General features: G+C 42.3%; 1 protein-coding gene across 1 annotated transcript; it reads right to left on the bottom strand.

Annotated features, from left to right (window-relative positions):
• Positions 1-7,260: 7,260 nt before the first annotated feature.
• Positions 7,261-21,636, bottom strand: ZNF667 (zinc finger protein 667). Its single transcript, XM_068993361.1, has 5 exons — positions 21,516-21,636; positions 17,443-17,533; positions 15,822-15,948; positions 14,071-14,163; positions 7,261-9,839 (listed from the first exon to the last, which is right to left on the bottom strand). The coding sequence occupies exons 2-5, from the start codon at positions 17,497-17,499 to the stop codon at positions 8,260-8,262; spliced, it is 1,857 nt and encodes a 618-aa protein (XP_068849462.1). The 5' UTR covers positions 17,500-17,533; positions 21,516-21,636; the 3' UTR covers positions 7,261-8,259.
• Between the last annotated feature and the right edge of the window lie 882 nt (positions 21,637-22,518).

Here is a 22,518-nt window from a genome sequence, read left to right as displayed (position 1 = left end):
ACTACTGGGGTGGGTAGCCTTTCCCTTCTCCAGGGGATCTTCCCAACCCAGGGATCAAACCCAGGTCTCCTGCATTGCAGTGGATTCTTTACCAGCTGAGCCACAAGGGAAGCCCCTTATTTCCAGCTTTAAAATAGACAAATCACTGCAGTCTCTGTGTGTGTATATGTCTGATATCTATTTAATAATATAAAGGCAAAATACAGCTGATAGACTGGATGGTGGGAGGCTGACAGGGAAATAAGAGCTTGAAGCAAGGATAAGGGGCAATATGCTCACGGTATATGGAGAGGATTCAGATCTGTCAAAAGCCTATAGAAGAAATGTAGGTTAGTTGTATTTGAAGTTAAAACACATCAGAGGAGCTATTATAACCCACTAGGTGGTATGAATTAAATCCTTACCCCTCATGAAGACTCGGGGAGTATATAAAGTTAGTACATTTACAAATAAAATTAAAGCAACTGTAATCAGGACTCTGATAGAAACCCAATTCAAATCAGCTTAGGACAAAGGTATTTATTAGCTGCTATAAATGAAAGATGCACAGCATGTATGTCACAGCCTCAGGTACGCTGGACTTGGTGCTCAGGCTCATCAGATTAGTAACTCACAGCTGTGCTTTCACTCGTTTCATCTCTGGCAGGCAGAAATCAGTAAGATAGTTGGAAAACTCCTAAGTATTTGAATCTAAATAGCACAATTTTTAGTAACCCACAGGTTAAAAGAAAAGGCAAAACAGAAAGCATTTTGGATTTTAAGTAGTAACACAGCATATCAAAATACACGGAAAGCAGCTGACACATTACTTAGAAGGAAACATCACTAAATTGTAAAATAAAGCTCTCAATGGCTTCAATCTCACCTTTATCAGATTAGAAGATGAAGAGCAATGAAATCCAAAGGTAGCATAATAATGGAAATAAAGAATAGAAATCAATAAAAAACAAATATAAAAGGTCAATAAACCCAATATATCTTCACTCAGACAACACGAAAGAAAATATTCCAGTTACAAATACCTGGAATGACAGGGATGACATCACTACAGTTATTAAGCAGATGATAAGGGAATAAATACTGTGAACCTTACACCAAAAAATTCGACCACTCAGATAAAATGGGAAACCTTGCCATTCATTTTTCAGGAAAAATTCCTGAAAGATTCAAACTGCCAATCTTACTCAACCTCTTTAAACTTATTGTTTTATCCTTTGTCAGGTGCTTTTTATAAAGGAATAAATGTTTGACTTCTTGATATATCTGCCACAGCAATAGATCCAGTTTCCTACAGCAAATGTTATAACTTTCATGAAATAAATCCAAGCTTAAACTCACCTTTTAGGATCTTATATAAATCATGAAGCATGCAAGGTAGATGAGGTTTTGTCTATTAGCAAAGATCATTAAAATCACAGTCAAAAAGTGTCAACAGAAGAATTAACTATCCTGCAAAATTAACTTGTATTCCTGGTATTTTGCAAACACATTTGAAGAAATATAGAATCGGGGGATTCCCTGGCGGCTCAGTAGTAAAGAAATCACCTGCAAATGCAGGAGACAGGCTTGGTCCCTGATCCAGGAAGACCCTACAGGATGTGGAACAACTAAATCCGGGCGCTGCAATTCCTGCGCCTGTGCTCTACAGCCCGGAAGCCACAGCTACGTACTCACACCCTACAGCCCTTGCCCCACAGCAAGAGAAGCCGCCCCAATGAGAAACCACGCACCACAACTAGAGACCAGCTCTCGCTCGCCGCCATCAGAGAAAGGCCCGCAGCAACGAAGACTCAGCACAGTCATAAATAAAATTACATTAAAATATAAGATTTTAAGTATAGGACTCATCTTATTTGAGAATCCCTTAGACTGAAAGGAGATCAAACTAGTCAATCCTAAAGGAAATCAGTCCTGAAATTCACTGAAAGGACTGATGCTGAAGCTGAAGCTCCACTACTTTGGTCACCTGATGCGAAGAGCTGACTCACTGTAAAAGACCCTGATGCCGGGAAAGATTGAAGATGGGAGGAGAAGGGGACGACAGAGGATGAGATGGTTGGATGGCATCACTGACTCGACAGACAGGAGTTTGAGCAAGCTCTGGGAGTTGGTGATGGACAGGGAGGCCTGGCATGCTGCAGTCCGTGGGGTCACAAAGAGTCAGACAAGACTGTGTGACTGAACTGAACTGATAGGAAACAGTTAAAAATAAGTGCACAATCTGCCTTGACTTTTCCCAAAGAGCTACTCATTCTCTTCTAAATGACTTAAAATTCATTCCATTTTTTGGCAATGTGGCAGAAGTACTGGGAGTCAAACATAATGGGGCAGCAAGGTCAACTTCGCACAAGATCGTCAAGCCAATGTCAAAGGAAGTAGGTTCTGCTTTGTATGGAGTCGGCAGCTGAGGGGAAGGTGGGCTTGGTCCTCGAGGTGGGATGGCCTGAAGTTGGAGGGAGACTGAGATGTAGGAGCAGTGGAGGCGTCTGCACTTTAAGAAGTTAAATAACACAAGTTCTTGAATTTAAAATCAGTTGGTAAATTTGGGGACTTTCTAATTTCTGATCTGTTACCTCTTGCCCAGATTGCCTGAATTTTTTTACATGTGAGTCTGAGAAAGGAAAAACTGCCTATTCTTTGGTTTTTGTTCTTTTTCTGCCTTCTATTGGGTTAACTAAGGATTTTTTTAATTATTCCATTTTATTTGATTAATTGCTTACATCTCTTTAAAAAATGTTTTAGTGGTTACTCTTAAGGTTACAATGTACATCTCTAATTAACCAGAATACGTCTTCAAGTAACGAGTTATTACAGGATGTTTACTAATCTCTCCCATCCTTTGCGTTTCTGTCATATATTTACACTTATACTGCTATAGCATACAGCTGTTGACAGCTATCTTCCAGATGTCCAACGACACAAGAGAAGACTCTACACATGGACATCACCAGATGGTCAACTCCAAAATCAGACTGATTATATTCTTTGCAGCCAAAGATGGAGAAGCTCTATTCAGTCAACAAAAACAAGACTGGGAGCTGACTGTGGCTCAGATCATGAACTCCTTATTGCCAAATTCAGACTTCAATTGAAGAAAGTAGGGAAAACCACTAGACCATTCAGGTATGACCTAAATCAAATCCCTTATGATTATACAGTGGAAGTGAGAAATAGATTTAAGGGCCTAGATCTGATAGAGTGCCTCATGAACTATGGACAGAGGTTCATGACATTGTACAGGAGACAGGCATCAAGACCATCCCCATGGAAAAGAAATGCAAAAAAGCAAAAGGGCTGTCTGAGGCGGCCTTACAAATAGCTGTGAAAAGCAGTGAAGCGAAAAGCAAAGAAGAAAAGGAAAGACATAAGCACGTGAATGCAGAGTTCCAAAGACTAGCAAGAAGAGACAAGAGACTGATCTCCTCAGAGATCAATGCAAAGAAATAGAGGCAAACAACAGAATGGGGAAGACTAGAGATCTCTTCAAGAAAATTAGAGATACCAAGGGAACATTTCATGCAAAGATGAGCTCAATAAAGGACAGAAATGGTATGGACCCAACAGAAGCAGAAGATACTAAGAAGAGGTGGCAAGAATACACAGAAGAACTGTACAAAAAAGATCTTCACGGCCAAGGTAATCACTTGGTACACATCACCTTACTCACAAGGTAATGAGTGAGGTGTGATCACTCATCTAGAGCCAGACATCCTGGAATATGAAGTCAAGTGGGCCTTAGAAAGCATCACTATGAACAAAGCTAGTGCAGGTGATGGAATTCCAGTTGAGCTATTTCAAATCCTAAATGATGATGCTGTGAAAGTGCTGTACTCAATATGCTAGCAAATTTGGAAATCTCAGCAGTGGCCACAGGACTGGAAAAGGTCAGTTTTCATTCCAATCCCAAAGAAAGGCAATGCCAAAGAATGCTCAAACTACCGCACAATTGCACTCATCTCACACGCTAGTAAAGTAATGCTCAAAATTCTCCAAGCCAGGCTTCAGCAATACGTGAACCATTAACTTCCAGATGTTCAAGCTGGTTTTAGAAAAGGCAGAGGAACCAGAGATCAAATTGCCAACATCCACTGGATCATGGGAAAAGCAAGAGAGTTCCAGAAAAACATCTATTTCTGCTTTATTGACTATGCCAAAGCCTTTGACTGTGTGGATCACAATAAACTGTGGAAAATTCTTCAAGAGATGGGAATACCAGACCACCTGACCTGCCTCTTGAGAAACCTATATCCAGGTCAGGAAGCAACAGCTAGAACTGGACATGGAACAACAGACTGGTTCCAAATAGGAAAAGGAGCACGTCAAGGCTGTATATTGTCATCCTGCTTATTTAACTTATATGCAGAGTACATCATGAGAAACGCTGGACTGGAAGAAGCACAAGCTGGAATCAAGATTGCCAGGAGAAATATCAATAACCTCAGATATGCAGATGACACCACCCTTACGGCAGAAAGTGAAGAGGAACTAAAAAGCCTCTTGATGAAAGTGAAAGTGGAGAGTGAAAAAGTTGCCTTAAAGCTCAACATTCAGAAAACAAAGATCATGGCATCTGGTCCCATCACTTCACGGCAAATAGATGGGAAACAGTGGAAACAGTGTCCGACTTTATTGGGCTCCAAAATCACTGCAGATGGTGACTGCAGCCATGAAATTAAGACGCTTACTCCTTGGAAGAAAAGTTATGACCAACCTAGACAGCATATTAAAAAGCAGAGACATTACTTTGCTGACTAAGGTCCGTCTAGTCAAGGCTATGGTTTTTCCAGTGGTCATGTATGATGTGAGAGTTGGACTGTAAAGAAAGCTGAGCACTGAAGAATTGATGCTTTTGAACTGTGATGTTGGAGAAGACTCTCGAGAGTCCCTTGGACTGCAAGAAGATCCAACCAGTCCATTCTGAAGGAGATCAGCCCTGGGATTTCTTTGGAAGGAATGATGCTAAAGCTGAAACTCCAGTACGTTGGCCACCTCAGGCAAACAGTTGACTTATTGGAAAAGACTCTGATGCTGGGAGGGGTTGGGGGCAGGAGAAGGGGACGACAGAGGATGAGATGGCTGGATGGCATCACGGACTCGATGGACGTGAGTGTGAGTGAACTCCATGAGTTGGTGATGGACAGGGAGGCCTGGCGTGCTGCGATTCAGGGGGTCGCAAAGAGTCGGACACGACTGAGCGACTGAACTGACTGAACTTAAAGTTAAGAAAATTATCTTACCTTCATTTATTCCATTTCCAGATCTTCGTGCACATCCGAGTATATGCTATGGTTCATATCCCTCTGCTTAAAGAACTTCATTTAACATTTGTTTTAGAGTAGGGTCTTCTGGCAATGTATTTTCTGTTTTTCTTTCTTTTAGAAAGTCTTCATTTCTCTATCAATTCTGAAAGATATTTTCATGAAAAATTTCATACAGTCCCCCCTCCCCATTTTGTTCCTGTGTAATGTCTTAACAAAATCTTTCCTGGTATTAAGCCTTATAGATTTATGTTCTGTTGTCATTATCCATTATTTATTCAGATATTTATGAGTCATTTCCTCTGTTTTTTCTGGGATTCCATTATGTTATGTGTGGGGACTACAGATCTTTCCCCACAGCTCTTGGGTGATCTATTCTTTGCTGTCACTCCTACCCTCCTTAGTGTTCCAGTTTAGCTACTTTTTATTGACTTACCTTCAAATTCAGTTATTCTTTCCTTGGCTGCGTCAGGTATACCTATGAGCCTGTTGAAGGTTTTGTTCATCTCTATTGTGTTAATTTTTTATTATTTCCATTTGATTCTCACAGTTCCATCTCTCTGATCAAATGACCCATCAAATTTGCCTGTTAAACACCTTTTTCATTAGAGCCTTTAACGTGTTACTCACAGTTATTTAAAATTCTGTGTCAGGGAGTCTGGTTCCAGTTCTTGAATGCTTTTGTCTCTTGGTGGTGGGTGTTGATTTTTCTTGTAACTTTGTAAAAATTACTTTTGACCAAACTCCATGTATCTTGTGTTGGACAGTAGAAACAGAAGTAAATAGATTTTAATCCTTAGAAATGGTCATGCCATTTCTTGTTAAGCCTTTCATGTTTTCATTAATATAGTTAAAAACTGGATGAGGTTTAGGGTTGCTTGTTGCTATGATCACCCTAAGTTCATCACAGCCTTCAAAATTCACTAGTGATTCCTTAAAGTGAGGGCTTGTTTTTCACAGGTTTATCTCAATGTCTGGGTGACCTTCAAATTTAAGTATTCCCTTTTGACTACGCCTTAAGAGAAAATCCAGCTAAACTAAGGTTATTTTCATTCATTCAGTATTAACGAGTGTTTACCACTTACTTTGCACCAGTCACTGTACTAAATGCTAGAACTTGTAACTCCCCTAATACCTCACAACCCTCTGCCATTAGTTTGTACATCTGTACTTTCTCTGTTGCCTTCAATAGCCTCCCAACATTTGTGTGCCTAGTAAATATCTATCCTGCCGTTAATACGATCAGTCTCCAAAAGTGATCAATCACCATGGAGTTCACTATCCTTGACATTACTTGTGTACCTTATATGCTTCCGTATTTAAATAGTCTGTATTCCCTGAACAGCAAGTGCCTGAAGGCAAGAACAGTGTCTTATTAGTACACATGACATGTTTTAGGTTTGTGACCATTGATTCGGAACCAACATTTAGGGCAGATTGGCAGAGGACTTAACAAAGTAGAGAGGTGTGTGTACAAAACAGTAGTGAGAAAAGACAAGGCCCTCCACAAGTCTTCTCTGTGTTGTCTGCTCATCTATTTGCTTGAAGTGCTGATTTTTATGCTGATTTTGCAGACTGATATGACAAGTTTAAATGGAAAATTAATTGTTCTATTATACTGCATGCATGCTCCCTTCATAAATCCAGTTGTTATTTTCTCAGCTATGTTCAAAGTTAGAGTGACCTAACCATGTGGTCAAACAATCCACATAGTTGTCTTAACAAGATATGGGTATTTTCAAAAATAGCTTTTGCATTAGGAAAACACAAAAAAGAGTCCAACTGTATATAACCCAGTTCCAAAAAGAAAACTCTGATTTTATTTCTTATATATTTTGCACAAACTGGAAAGGGACTGAACACTATTGTATATATAATGAACAGCTGACAAGAAAAGAGCCTGGCACATAAATGCAGGGTTTTTCTCATTTATTAGTTTAGTTTGCCATAACAAAACACCATAAACTGAGTGACGTAAAATTCATTTCTCCCAGTTTTGGAGGCTGGAAGGCTGAGGTCAGGACGACACACAGCTGGATACTGGTGAGGGCTCGTTTGTCTTGTGTCCTCGTACAGCAGAGATCTCTGGTGGCTCTTCTTTTAAAAACACCATTCCGATTATGAGGACCACATCCTCAAGACCTCATCTAACCCTTACTATATCCCAAAAGGCCTCAATTCAAATACAGTCACATTAGGGGTTAGGTTTTTAACATGAATTCAGTCCCATTCTCCACCAATCACTTGTTGCGCACCAGTGTTCTTACATAAAAATACCAATGTTTATTCATATAAATATAAATTCATATACAAACAAAATAATACTTTCTCCCCATTCTGAAGTTCCTCATTCTTCAGTACATCCTGTTTTTTCCCCATTAGCTTGTCCCAGGCTTGTTAGATTTTTCACACCATGAAGATCATATATCTTCATATCAACAGAGACAGTATGGAAATGATTCTATCGCTCCACACAATTGTGAATGCTATTATCTCTTTACTCAGTCTTCTTTATTCTCACCCACAAGTTACTGTTAGCTGAAAATGGCACCCTGGTTTGTGAGAAAATCCCTTCTGTGATACTTCTAAGGGACAAACTCAAATTCTTTTTTCACATGACCTTAAGTCAGGCTCACAGATCCATCCAGAAAAATGGATTTACAATGTACTTTGTTGTACATGACCAATGAAATAGCTTTAAAGTTACGATGGAAATAAAGTACCAGTTGTTTTTATCAAATGAAAAATGCTCTTCATTAAAAATGACTGACCCAATCATCTGAGCTTATTTTGAAACTAAGATTCTGATAAAGTCACTGCTTCAGTTGATTTCAAATCCTCCGGTCAAATCACCAATGACTTTTGTTCTTTGGCTTTCAAGGTGGGACACAACATCGAACTGCCCCATTTTTAGTTTGTGTTACAGACATGCATTTTCCCATGCCTCTGTCTCTGCTACTTGGCTGGCCTCCCTCTCTGCTTTTACATATTTAAAACAATCTTAAGCCTTTTCCTCAGAATGTGTATTCTGATGTCGAATCAAGGATGAGCTCCGACTGTATGCCTTCCCACATTTACTACATTCATAGGGTTTCTCCGAGGAATGACTTCTCTGATGCCGAATAAGATCGGAGCCGCTGCTGAACGCCTTCCCGCATTCATTACATTCATAGGGTTTCTCTCCAGTGTGACTTCTTTCATGGAGGATGAGGGATGTCCGCTGGCTAAAGGCCTTCCCACATGTTTTGCATGTGTATGGTTTCTCTCCAGTGTGAATTCTTTCATGTTGGGCGAGGTGAGCACTCTGGCTGAAGGCCTTCCCACACTGATCACATTCATAGGGTCTGTCTTCACTATGAATTCTCTTATGCCTCGTAAGAGAGATGCGGTGACTGAAGGCTTTCCCACACTCCTCACACTGATAGGGTTTTTCTCCAGTATGAATTCTCTGATGTTCAATAAGAAATGACTGGCGGCCAAAAACTTTACTACACTTAGTGCATTTGAAGGGTTTCTCTTCAGAATGAATGTTCTGATGTATTTTAAGGTTGGCAGTTCCAGAAAACATCTTCCCACACTCTTTACATTCAAACAGTTTCTTTTTCTTTGTATGGACTTTCTGGTGTTGGATAAGGGATGAATGCCGATTGCAGACCTTCTGACATTTATTACACTGGTATAGTTTCTCTTTATTATGAATTCTTAGATGTAGAATAAGGGTTGAAAGCCGCCTGAAGATCTTCTCACATTTATTGCATTTGTAGGGTTTCTCTGAATTGTGAATTCTCTGATGAAGCATAATGGATGAAATTCTATTAAAGGATTTCCCACATTTTCTGCATTTATAAGGATTCTCTAAATGGTGACTTCTCTGCTGTAGACTGTGACTTAAGGCCTTCTCACTTTCACAAGTTTTCTCTCCAGTGTGAATTCTTTTATGTATAATAAGGACTGATTTCTTACTGAAGACTCTCCTACATTTATTGCATTTGTGTATTTTCTTTCCACTGTGAATTTTCTTATGAAGTAAAAAAGATGACATGCGAATGAAGGCTTTCTTACATTTTCTGCACTGGTAGACATTTTCAACAAAGTGGATTTTCTGATGTATACTGAGAGATGAGCACTGACTCAAGGCCTTCCTGCAGTCAAAGACTTCCTTTTCACTATGAATTTTCCCATGTAGGAGCAGGGATGTTCTCTGAATGAAGCTTTCCCCACATTTGTCACATTCAAAGCTTTTCCTTCCATTGTGGTTTTTCTGGTGAAGAACGAGGGATGAGATCTGTCTGAAAGCTTTCCTACAACTACTGCATTCATAAGGCTTCTCCCCAGCATGAGAGTTCTGATGAAATTTAAGAGATAAGCTCTGACTAAAGAACTTCCCACAGTCATTACATTTTAAAGATTTCTTCTCTGAATGTACTTTCTTGGGTTTTATTAGGACTGAATTTTTCCTGCAACCTCTCTTTCCTGTGGGAGCTTTTTGTGACGTGGAAACTGGTTTCTGATAGATGCTTTGCCCAGATTTGTTGCACTGATTTGGAGGTAACTTCTTGGTCTCACATTTAGACCCTAAGTCTGAAAGACATCAAGAAATTCAGTTTGTTTTCCTGTGCTAAAAAAATGAAGTTGTTGCAATAATTATCAATCAAAGTAATAACAATGATGATAATTAGAGTAATAACTCTTTGAGTGTTTTATTATAGTTTTAACATGGTAAGGACTTTATAGAAATATTTAATAACAAATTCACAGAAGTGCAATTTGAAATGAATAAAGGTTTTATTACGGAATAAATATATACCATATACTTTGGAAGAAAAGCTATGACAATCCTAAACAGTCTATTAAAAAGCAGAGACATCACTTTGCTGACAAAGGTTCATATAATTAAAGCTATAGTTTTTCTAGTAGTCATGTATGGCTGTGAGAGTTGGACCATGAAGAAGGCTAAATGCTGAAGAATTGATGTTTTTGAACTGTGGTGCTGGAGAAGACTCTCGAGAGTCCCTTGGACCACAAGGAGATCAAACCAGTCAATCCTAAAGAAAATGCTGAAGCTGAAGCTCCAGTACTTTGGCTATCTGATGCAAAGAGCTGACTCATTGGAAAAGACCCTGATGCTGGAAAGACTGAAGGCAGGAGAAGGCGGTGACAGAGGATAAGATAGCTGGATGGCATCAATGACTCAATGGACATGAGCCTGAGCAAACTCCAGGAAATAGTGAAGGACAGAGAAGCCTGGCATGCTGCAGTCCATGGGGTCATAGAGTTGGACAAGACTTAGCAACTGAACAACATTTACCACATGAAACTCCATAAACTGTTCAATAGATAAATGTAGTTTTATTATAGGAAAAGTCCAGGAAAGGCAGAAGGTAAACTATAGATAGACACAATTTGCCAAAACTCAAAACATAAGAAAAAGATGATCTGAATAGGCACATATCTATTTAAAACACTGAATCGGTAATTAATAACCCTCCAAAATAGAAAGTACCAGGCCCATATGTGTTTGCTAGTGAAATCTATGAAACATTTAAGGAAGACATCATTCCAATTCTTCATGATCTCTTTCAGAGGACAAAAGCAGAGGGAATACTTACTACCTCATTGTATGAGGTCACATTACCTTAACACCAAAACAAGACACACCATAAGAAAAGCAAAGTACAGACCAATATCCCTGTTATATACTTATGCAAAAATCCTAAACAAAATACTAGCAAGCCAAATTCAACAGTACATTAAAAGGGCATACACATGAACAAGTTGGATTTATACCTGGAATGCAAGGATAGTTCAACATAGGAAAATAAATGTAATATATCACAATCACCAAATTAAAGGACAAAAACCACATGATCATCTCAACTGATGCAGAAAAAGCTTTTGACAAAAGTCATCACTCTTTCATGATAAAAAACACTCAATAAGCTAGGAACAGAAGGAACTACCTCAATTTCACACCAAAAACAGCTTAAACATTGATTAATTTGAATTAATAAGTGAATTAATTCAGTAAACTGGCAGGATACAAAATCAACATTCAAAAATCAGTTTTGTTTCTATATACCACCAATGACCACTCCATAAAGGAAACTGAGAAAACAATCCCATTTACTATAACATCAAAAAGGATAAAATATTTAGGAGTAAGTTTAACCAAAGAGATGAAAGACTTGTATACTGAAAACTACAAACATTGCTAAAAGAAATCAAAGCTATAAATAAATGGAAAGACATCCTGTGCTTGTGGATTGAAAGACTCAATACTGTAAAACTGTCCATACCACTCAAAGTTATCTACAGATTCAATACAATCCCTATCAAAATCCCAGTAATATTTTTTGCAGTAGAAAAAAGTCCTAGAATTCATATGGAATCTCAAGGGACCCTGAATAACCAAAACACTCCTGAAAGAGATAAATGAAGAAGGATGCTTCAGACTTCCTAATAATTAAGATGGTGTGGCAGTGGCATAAAGGTACATACACAGACCTATGGAAGAGAACAGACAGCCCAGAAATAAACTCTTACATATCTGGTCAAATGATTTTCAACAAGGGCGCCAAGACTGTCACAAAAGGGAAAGAACAGTTTCTTCCACAAATGGTGTCGGGAAAACTGGCTACCTACTTGCAAAAGAATGAACATGTACCCCTTAGTTACACTATATATAAAAACTAACTCAAAAATAAAGACCTAAAATCTAAGGCCAAAAATTATTACATTCCTAGGAAGAAAACGCAGGGACGAAGCTTCAGGACGTTGGACTTGGCACTGAATTTCTTGGCTACGGCACAAAAAGCACAGGCAGCAGAATGAAAGAAGAGAATGAGACTGCGTCAAGCTTAGCTTTCGTGTTTCAGAGGGAACAACAGGGAAAAGGCACCCTATGGATGCTGCAGGTCACATACATGGTGAAGGACTAACGCGCAGAATATGTAAAGAGCTCCTACAACTTAAAGACAAATTTCCCTATTAAAAAATGGGCAAAGGACTTGAATGGCTATTTCTCCAAGGAAGACAGACAGATGGCCAATAAACATATTAAAAGATGCTCAACATCATTAATCATTAGAGAAATATAAATTAAATCCACAATATCACCTCATAACATAAAAACAGCCAATATATATATTAAAAAACAAAACAAAACAGAAAACAAGTGCTATAAGGATGAGCAGAATCCAGAACCCTTATGTGTTACTGGTGGAAATGAAAAATGGTGTAGCCACTGTGGAAAATGGTATGGTGGTTCCTTAGAAAATTAGAAACAGAACCACCATATGATTCAACAACACTAACACTGGGTATATATCCAAAGGAATTGAAATCAGGATCTTGAAGAGATTTATCTGTACACCCATATTCACTGCAGCATGAATCACAGTAGCTAAGATGTGGAAGCAACCCACATGTCCACTAACAGATGAATGAATAAAGAAAATGTGGTATATACATACAGTGGAATATTATGTAACCTTAAAAAAGAAAATCCTGTCATGTACTACAACACGGATGAACCTTGATGACATTATGCTAAGTGGAAAAAAGCGAGTCACAGAGGGTCAAGTACTGCATGATTCCATTCATACGAAGTATCCATAGTAGTCAAAATCATACCAAGGGCTGAGTGGAAAAGTGGGAAGAATTAGTATTTAGTGGGTATGGAGTTTCAGTATTGCAATATTTAAAAAGTTCTAGATACCTCTTGCTCAACAATGCAAATATACTTAACTGTACATTTTAAAATGGTTAACATGGGAATTCCCTGGCAATCCAGTGGTTAGGACTCTGTGCTCTCACTCCCAAGGGCCCAGGTTCAATTCCTGGTCAGGAAACTCAAGATCCCACAAGCCAAGCAGTGCAGCCAAAAAATAAATAAATAAAAACTAAATTTAAATGGTTAAGATGGTAAATTTAATGTTATGTGTTTTAGAATTAAAAAATTAAAGTCATAGCTGTAAAAATGAACTAAAAACACAACAAAATTAAAAAACCTATAATTTGACCAATCAAAGAGGAATCTATCAATACTAGAGAAGGAAATGAGTTCTTCAAAAGCAGTCAAAATAAACGCTTATGGGAAAGATTTTTAATTTTTTTTTTAAGGAATAAAGACACTGATGCAAGTCAGATTATTATTAATACAATCACGAGAGAAGTCAGAATACACACGCTTTCTCTGAAGAGAAATATGAAAACCAAAGCAGGATGGGGGTGAGGCTATTAAAACCTGAGCTTCTGAGATCAGAAGCTGGGGTTCAAATCCCAACTCTGCTGCTACTTCCCAGCTAGATGACCTTGGGCAAGTCACTGAACTTCTTTGGCCCTCAGTTCCCTCATCTATGAAATAGGAATAATAAGAGGACCTACCTTATAGAGCTGCTGGGAGGAACCTATACTTAAAAAAGAGCATCAGGGACTTCCCTGGTGGTCCAACGGTTACGAATTCACCTTGTTATGCAGGATACACAGGATCAACCCACAGTCGGGGAACTAAGATTCCACGTGCCATGGAGCAACTAAGCCTGTGAGCTCTGAAGCCCCTGTGTCACAACTAGGGAGTCTGGCAATCCAGCATGACGCAACTAAGCCCAGACGCAGCCAAATAAATAATTTTTTTTTAAAAAGAATATCAGATACCTAGTGAGAGGCTTGTTGAACACTAATTATTTGCCCTCTGGGACACATACTGAAGAGACTTGAGTTTTCTGCACAACCTTAGGGTCTATGAGGTGGAGAAAGTGGCTCTCAATTATTATCTTAAAGACAGTGCCCTTTTTTGATGGAAGGCACTCACCCAAGCCCCGGCGTCTTTTCACTGGGTCCACCATCCAAGGCGCTTTCCCTTTCTCCAATAAGCTGATCACGTTTGGTCTCCGAAAGGAAAGTCCTACAACACAGGAAAAACACTGGAACTGAGCATGATGTGGGCCCCACAGCTACTAGAATCAGGCTTTGCCTCAAGAAAAATGGGGTTTATTCACGCAAAAGGAGCACAGAGGATGGGAAGGGTAGGTGGAGAAAAAGGATGAAAGGTCAGTCATAGACAGCAGAGGTATTCACTTCTAACTCTACAAAACCAACTACTCTGGGGAAGAGTTGGAGCAGAACTCCTGAGGCTGGTCATTCAGTTTCAGCCTTCCCACATCCAAGCCCACGGTCCTCTGGTCTGCTGTAACCCACACTCCCATGCCAGCTGCTCCCTGTCAGCATCCACCAACAGCAGTACTGGTGGTTTCCACTTCTGCTTTGCTTTTTTCCCAGAACGAGCCTCATGTCGCCCCCTCAGCAGGATAAACAAAACAGGCAGTGCTCCCCTCTCCTTCTGAAATCTGAGTCCCATCCCCAAAGTCCTAAAACTCCAAACTCTTCCCTCTGTCCTCCCAGCCCTAGGATGGAGGATGTGTCCTGTAGCTACCATCTCTGTGTTACCTCAGTGTCCAATATTCACCTTTTAATAGTACCTGTTAAAAGTCAATTCTTTAAATTATTTCTCTCAAAAACAACCCAAGTCCTCAAAAGGTTATAGTTACTATTGATATATGACCAGTACCTACCACTCCTAGACATATACCCAAGAGAGATGAAAATATGCATCCACACAAAAATTTGTACACGAACATTCATAGCAGCAGATTCATAACAGCCATACAGTGGAAACAGCCCAAACGCCTATAACTGGTGAATGGAAAAACAAAAGGTGGAATATTATTTGGCCATGAAGAGGAAATGAGGTACTGATACAGGCTACAATGCAGATGAACCTCAAAAATATTACCTTAAATGAAAGAAGTCAGACACAAAGGACAACATATTTAATTTCATTTTTATGGAACACCAAGAAAGGGAAATTCATAGACAGAAAGTAAATAGTGGTTCAGTGTTTGCCTAATCTGGGGGTGGTAGTTGGCACAGGTAAATAAAAAAGCGATTGATGCTAGTCACAGGCTTTCTTTGGAGGGTAATGAAGAGTTGGAGAAGACTCTTGAGAGTCCCTTGGACTGCAAGGAGATCCAACCAGTCCATCCTAAAGGAGAACAGTCCTGGGTGTTCATTGGTAGGATTGATGTTGAAGCTAAAACTCCAATACTTTGGCCACCTGATGTGAAGAGCTGACTCATCTGAAAAGACCCTCATGCTGGGAAAGATTGAAGGCAGGAGGAGAAGGGCATGACAGAGGATGAGATGGTTGGATGGCACCACCGACTCAATGGACATAGGTTTGTCCAGGAGTTGGTGATGGACAGGGAGGCCTGGCGTGTTGCTGTTCATGGAGTCGCAAAGAGTCAGACATGACTGAGCAACTGAACTGAACTGAAGCTGTTGTAAAATTGACTGCGGTGATGGGTGCTCAAGTATGTAAACACACTTAAAAAACCAACGGAACTGTATACTTCACATGGGTGAATTGTATAATATGTGAATTATACCTCAATGAAGCTATTTAAAAAAAAAAAAGCCAAACTGGAGTGGCTTCTATTCCCCTGACTAATTGATTCATCTCCCTCAACAGTCCAGTTGTGGATCATGGGAGCAGGAGAGCCTTACCGAGAGAAACCAGGTTCTGGTAGTTTTCCAACATGACGTCTTCATACAGATCCTTCTGAATGGGGCTTAGCCATTCCCACTCCTCCTGGGAGAAGTAGATGGCCAAATCCCCAAATGTCACTGGTGCCTGAAATGGAAAAGCAGATGTCCTTTCACTGTGGGCTTGTGCTTCCACACAGCTGGAGAAAACAGTGGACTTCCAAACATGGAAGCCACATGATGCCAGGGTTCTATCTATGAAGGAAACATTGAGGTTCCGAGATCAAAAGGGGCAGTTGTAATAATAAAACACAATGCAACATGATACAGCTGGTATTAAAGGTTTTGTTCCATAAAAAGCATATCAACCTGGGTTTACACAGCGCTGACGAGACAAGGCATTCTTCTAGGCACCCTGCACGCACTCGCTCACGTTAGGCAGCGACCGGGGCACTGCCAAGAGGACCACAGCAATGCTGCAGGCACGGGAACTGAGGCCCAGAGGTGAGGTAGCTTACTGGAGGTCTAACAGCTTGTCAATGGGGAAGCTGGGGTTCAGTCTGGGCAGTCTTGCTTCTGATTCATGTCCCTAACCACATGTGAGTGCATTATATGTGGCAAAATTTGTGCAGATGTTATCAAGGTTAAATCAGTTGACTTTGAAATAGGAGGAAGTAGCCTGGATTATCTAGGTCAGCTCGGTGTCATCACAGGAGCCCCCACGAGCAAAGGATTTTCTCCAGCTGGCGGAAGAGGAAAGCGGAAAGGCAAGCAGGGGAGATCTGCAGCATGAGCGGTTCTGGACCTGTCGATGCTGGTTTGAAGGTGGACAAAGGGAGCCACTCGGGAAGCGGAGGAGGAGGAATGAAATTTAGCCAGTAACCACTGAGTTCAGAAGAGGACCCTGAGCATCCGATGGGACCACAGCTGGCGGACAGCTTGATTTCACTCTTGTGAGACCCAAAACAGAGGACCCAGCTAACCCAAGCTAGGTTTGAACCCCAACCCACAAACTTGTGAAAATAAATGTATGCTGTCTTGAGTGGCCAAGTCTGTGGCAACAGGGAACGAATACACACAACTTAAAGGGCAAAAGTGTCTATTGTGAGAAAACTGCATTCAGGAGGCTTACTGTAGAAAATTGCTTGATTGCTAAAATCTTGAAACATGCCTATCATAGGAGGCTGGCTCACTGGCCTGGGTCCAACTAACTCTACCTGAATACCTACAGGGTCAGAAGTCTCTCAAAGTTAGAGAAATTTCCTCCTTGTAAATACGGGCTGTACAAGTAGAAACAACGGCAACATTACAGATCTAACTCTGGAGGACAACATCCAGCCCTCTGCCCTAGCAGGTCCCACCTGGGCACTCATGTCCACCTTGAGAAATCACGGTGTCTCTAGCCTTCTCTCTGGGGAGGGAAGACAGGCAGAGCCCCTGGAGATACTGAATGAATAGGTGAAAGGTCACGCGCACACTGAGAGAAAAGAAGAGGGGGCCCCTGCTCACGCTCTCACCCTCTGAGGTGATGGAAGGAAACCAGGGTCCATGTCTTGCCTGGGTCTCCACGGGGCCGGAAGGAAAGAAATGGTTTCCTACACGGCAGAAGAACTTTCCCAAAGGAAGAGCACTCACTACTTACCTTGGATTTGGACTTCCCCCGAGCGGCAGGCATCCTCTCCTCTGTCTTAGGGCTCATAGCAGGAGGAGGGCAGAGCACTGAGAAGGTGGGCCTGGGGGAGAAGAGAAGCCGTGAGATTGCTGGGCCACCAGGAGGGCCCACAGCCTCTGGGCCCACACCCTGGTCACACACACGCACCGGGGAAGTCAGAGCATCATCTGAGACACTCCTGCCCTTTCTCAGCATCAGGGAGAAGCTGCAGCCAACACTATTTCTGAGGTCGCAGGAGGCGCCGGGTCAGGAGACAACGAAAGGGGCAGACACCTGCTCTTCCAGCTGACAAGGAGCTGCGGCGTGCCCGCCACGTGCCAGGGGCTGTCCCAGGGGCTGGCGGGGAAGCAGAGTCAGAGCAGAGAGGCACCTGCTCCCAGTCCCTTACGTTCCAGCAGGGAAGACAGGCCCACACAGAGACCAGCATGAGCCGCGATCCCTGCTGTGAAGGCAACAGGACCTGAGCAGGGAAAAGGGGGCAGGCATGGGGGAGGCCTCTCAGAAGAGGCCACCCGGAGCCAAGGCGTGACTGCAGCACATGCGTGAGTCACCTGGGCACAGGGAGAAAGGCATTCTGGGTAGAGGTACAGCAGGTGCAAGAGCCCTGCAGCAGGCGCACGCTGGGCATGTGGAGGGCAGAGAGAATGCAGCTGAGCGGAAGCAGCGTGAGAGAGGGGGGAGACGGTGGGCCCGAGGTGACTGGGCTCAGGAGGGACTGGGTCATGAAGGGGGCGACAAGCAGTTTGGAATTGATCTAAGTGTGGTAAGGTGTGGGGAGGGGTGGTAGCTGAGCAGAGGAATGATGTGACCGACTTAACACTTAACAAAAATTTTTCTTGGTGGCTATGTGGCCAATACTATGGATGTGTGTTGGTGGGGTAGGAAGGGGGAAGCAAGAGCTGCAGAAGGGGCTCATTAGACAGGTGTGCAGAAATCTGGAAGAGAAACCTCAATGGTGTGCACCAGGGTGAGAGAGTAAGAGGCGAGACGTCAAGAATCCTCCAAGGGAGGCCCTCTATCGCCCTGTCCCTCTATGCCTGTCTTACCCAACATGAATACCAGCAGACACTGCGTTCTGGAAATAAGAAACAGTTTCGTTTTATTTCAATTATTATTAAAACCTTTCATCAAATTAAAAATTATCTCTAATCTAAGATTAAAAACTGATCCTTAGTTCAGTTACTGTGAAACTTTTAAGTATGTCTGGGACAATTTGGGTTTGTTTGTTTGTTTGGGCCATGCCATGTGGCTTGTGGAGTATCTCAGCTTCCCAGCCAGGGATGGAACCCAGGGCACAGCAGTGAAAGCCCAGAATCCTAACCACTAAGCCACCAGGGACCTCCCTCTAATAATAAATTTTACAAAATTTAAATATAGATCAGATATCTCCAATAAAAATTAAGTGTCTGCATTGAGGTGTACTCTAACCATAAAAAACATACCTGATTTTAAAGACCTAGTATGAAAAAAAGTAGAATGTAAAAATTCCCACGGGTAATTGTTTATATTGATTGCAAGTTGAAAAGATAATATGTCAGATAAAGCGCGCTGAGTTTTAAAATGTATTATTAATAAGACTATACAATGTTGGAAAGACAGTCTCTTCAATAAATGGTGCTTGGAAAACTAGACAGTCATATGTTAAAAAAAATGAAACTAGATCATTCTTTAACTCCATACACAAAAATAAGCTCAAAAAAGACCTAAACATGAGACCGAATACTATAAACTTCCTATAGGAAAACATAGGCAGAACACTCTCACATAACCACAGCAGTATCTTCTTCAATCCATCTCACCAAAAAATGGAAATAAAAACAAAAACAAATGGAATGGGACCTTCTGCTGCTGCTAAGTCGCTTCAGTTGTGTCCAATTCTGTGCAACCCCATAGATGGCAGCCTACTAGGCTCCCCCGTTCCTGGGATTCTCCAGGCAAGAACACTGGAGTGGGTTGCCATTTCCTTCTCCAATGCATGAAAGTGAAAAGTGAAAGTGAAGTCGCTCAGTCGTGTCTGACCCTCAGAGACCCCATGGACTGCAGCCTTCCAGGCTCCTCCGTCCGTGGGATTTTCCAGGCAAGAGTACTGGAGTGGGGTGCCATTGCCTTCTCCGGGAATGAGACCTACTCAAACTCAAAAGCTTTTGCACAGCAAAGGAAACAATAAACAAAACAAAAAGACAACCCACAGACTGGGAGAAAATATCTTCATCAATGTAACTGGTAAGGGATTAGTCTCCAAAATTTACAAACAGCTATGAAAACTAAGATCATGGCATCTGCTCCCATCACTTCATGTCAAACAGATGGGGAAACAGTGGAAACAGTGACAGACTTTATTTTGGGGGGCTCCAAAATCACTACAGATGGTGACTGCAGCCATGAAATTAAAAGACACTTGCTCCTTGGAAAGAAAGTTATGACCGACCTAGACACCATATTAAAAAGCAGAGACGTTACTTTGTCAACAAAGGTCCGTCTAGTGAAAGCTATGGTTTTTCCAGTAGTTGTGTATGGATGTGAGATCTGGACTATAAAGAAAGCTGAGTGCTGAAGAACTGATGCTTTTGAACTGTGCTGTTGGAGAAGACTCTTGAGAGTCCCTTGGACTGCAAGGAGATCCAACCAGTCCATCCTAAAAGAGATCAGTCCTGAGTGTTCATTGAAAGGACTGATGTTGAAGCTGAAACTCCAATACTTTGGCCACCTGATTCGAAGAGCTGACTCATTTGAAAAGACCCTGATGCTGGGAAAGATTGAGGGCAGGAGGAGAAGGGGACGACAGAGGATGAGAAGGTTGGATGGCGTCACCGATTCAATGGACATGACTTTGGATGAACTCCGGGAGTTGGTGATGGACAAGGAGGCCTGGTGTGCTGTGATTCTTGGGGTCGCAAAGAGTTGGACACGACTGAGCGACTGAACTGAACTATGCTACTTAACGGCATCAAAACAAACAACCCACTCAAAAAGTGGGCAGAAGACCTAAGTAGACATCTCTCCAAAGACGACACACAGATGGCCAACTGGCACATGAAAAGATGTTCAACACAGCTAATTATTAGAGAAATGCAAATCAAAGCTACAATGAGGTATCACTTCACACCAGTCAGAATGGCCATCATCAAAAATCTACTAACAATAAATGCTAAAGAGAGGGGGGAGAGAAGAGAACCCTCCTACATTATGGGTGGGAATGTAAATTGGGACAGCCACTATGGAGAACAGTATGGAAGTTCCTTAAAAACCAGAAGCAGAGCTACCGTATGACCCTGCAAGCCCAGGCCTGGGCGTGGATCTGGAGAAAAACACGACCTGAAAGGACACCTGCACCCAACGTTCACTGCAGCAGCGCTGCCAACGCCGAGACACGTGAGCAACCTAAATGTGCACTGACAGCAGCGAACAGAGGTGCGGACGCACATACAGGGGAATGTACTCGGCCACCAAGCAGAATGAGACGGTGCCGTCTGCAGCAGCACGGATGGGCCCAGAGAGCGTTTACTGAGTGAAGTCAGAGCAGGAGGAGTGCCGTGTGACATCCTTATATGTGGAATCTAAAAGGAAGCGGCACAAAAGAAGTTACCTATGAACCAGAGAGAGACTCACAGAGAACCACCCCATGGCTGCTGCAGAAGGTCGTGTACACACTGCTGTATTTGAAATGGGTGCTGGGTAGCCTGCAATGTCTGCCGATTTCCATGGTGTGAAGACTGCCACCAGAGTGCGCTGTAAGGTACCAAACTGATGCCACTGAGCCTGAGACTGGGGAGACGTGTGCCCTACGGGCTTGCGTGAGCCGGGGCAGGCCAGCTCCAGCACTCCACTGCCACGCGGCCTGTAAGCTCTTCCGACTAACGTCCCTGCACAGCAAGGAGGGCTAATGTCTAACTCAGCAGCCTGAGAACACCCCAAAGCAGCTGCCCAACCACATCAAACTCCTGAAGTCTTCTGTTCTTTTTTCTGCAACAACCAGATGACTTTCGCATTCCACGTCATGACAGATCTGTGCTAATATAAAAACCGTGTTTAAAATCACTTACCAGATTCTTCCTTTCTGACTCCTCAAGTCAAGTGGACTGCTCCAGGAAGTGGCACGGCGTCCATCCTGTGGTTTCTCATAGCTGCCTGTGTTTGTCACACACTATGAACTGAAGGTATGTGATTCTTGTCCACAAAGTAATTTCCTCCGAGGAACTCGGCACAGCTGGGAGCAAAGAACAGCAGTTTGTCATTAGATAATTCTGGATTCAAAGTTTGCCTCTGCCGATTACTGGCTGTGGGAGAGCTACATAAAGCCTCAGTCTGCTCATCTGCACCCTCAACAACAAGCACACGGTTATCGCTCGCCTTCCTGTTCCTTTTTAATTTGGTCTACACCAAGCATCACCAAGGACGCCTGACACCCACCAAGAGGGCTGCAGTAAGAATTCTCACACAGGGCTGGCTAGAGACTGGCGACTTGGCAATGCCGCCTAAGCCTGAGGGTGCACATGCTATCTGACCCGGGTGTTTCTGATGCGTCTTTGGACATTCCTGCGTGTGTGTGAAATGACAGGGTTTGCAGGAGGAGCCAGGGCAGGGCTTCGGTGGAGGGCATGCATCTGGAGCCAGGCGGTCTGGGTTTAGCTTCCGACTTTGCCACCCACTCCCTGAGTGACTCAGACGCCCTCCCTGTCCTCTCTGGGCCTCAGCTTCCTCAACAGCCAAACGAGGAAAATAACCAGGACAACTCCACAGGGCTGCTGTGAAAATTAAATGAATGAAAACACTCACTGAACTCAGGGGAGCACCAGTGCTAAACGAGTGTTAGTTTTTAAATTATCATCATCTTTCTAAGTCCGAGCTCACAGTGCTCAGCATATGACAGACCAATAAACCGAGACACAAGCTGCTGGAACAAGGAACAGTGACTTTATCCGAAAAGCCAGGAGATGAGAAGGTGGCGGACTCATGTCCCAAAGAACCACCTTGCCTAAGTTAGAATTCAGGCTTCTTTCACGCGAAAAGGAGGGGCAGTAAAGGCAAACATTTCCTGGCTCCAGT

Source organism: Capricornis sumatraensis, chromosome 20, assembly GCF_032405125.1.
Source record: "Capricornis sumatraensis isolate serow.1 chromosome 20, serow.2, whole genome shotgun sequence".
Lineage (NCBI taxonomy): Eukaryota > Metazoa > Chordata > Mammalia > Artiodactyla > Bovidae > Capricornis > Capricornis sumatraensis.
Note: the sequence above shows the minus strand (reverse complement) of the source record. Positions and strands in the feature narration are given on the sequence as shown.

Coding starts and splice junctions, on each gene's coding strand:
- ZNF667 (XM_068993361.1), bottom strand. CDS start 17,499: ATGAGCCCTAAGACAGAGGAGAGGATGCCTGCCGCTCGGGGGAAGTCC. Junction 15,949..17,442: donor GGGGGAAGTCCAAATCCAAG/GTAAGTAGTGAG, acceptor TTTCCATTTCAG/GCACCAGTGACATTTGGGGA. Junction 9,840..14,070: donor GAAAAGACGCCGGGGCTTGG/GTGAGTGCCTTC, acceptor GATGTCTTTCAG/ACTTAGGGTCTAAATGTGAG.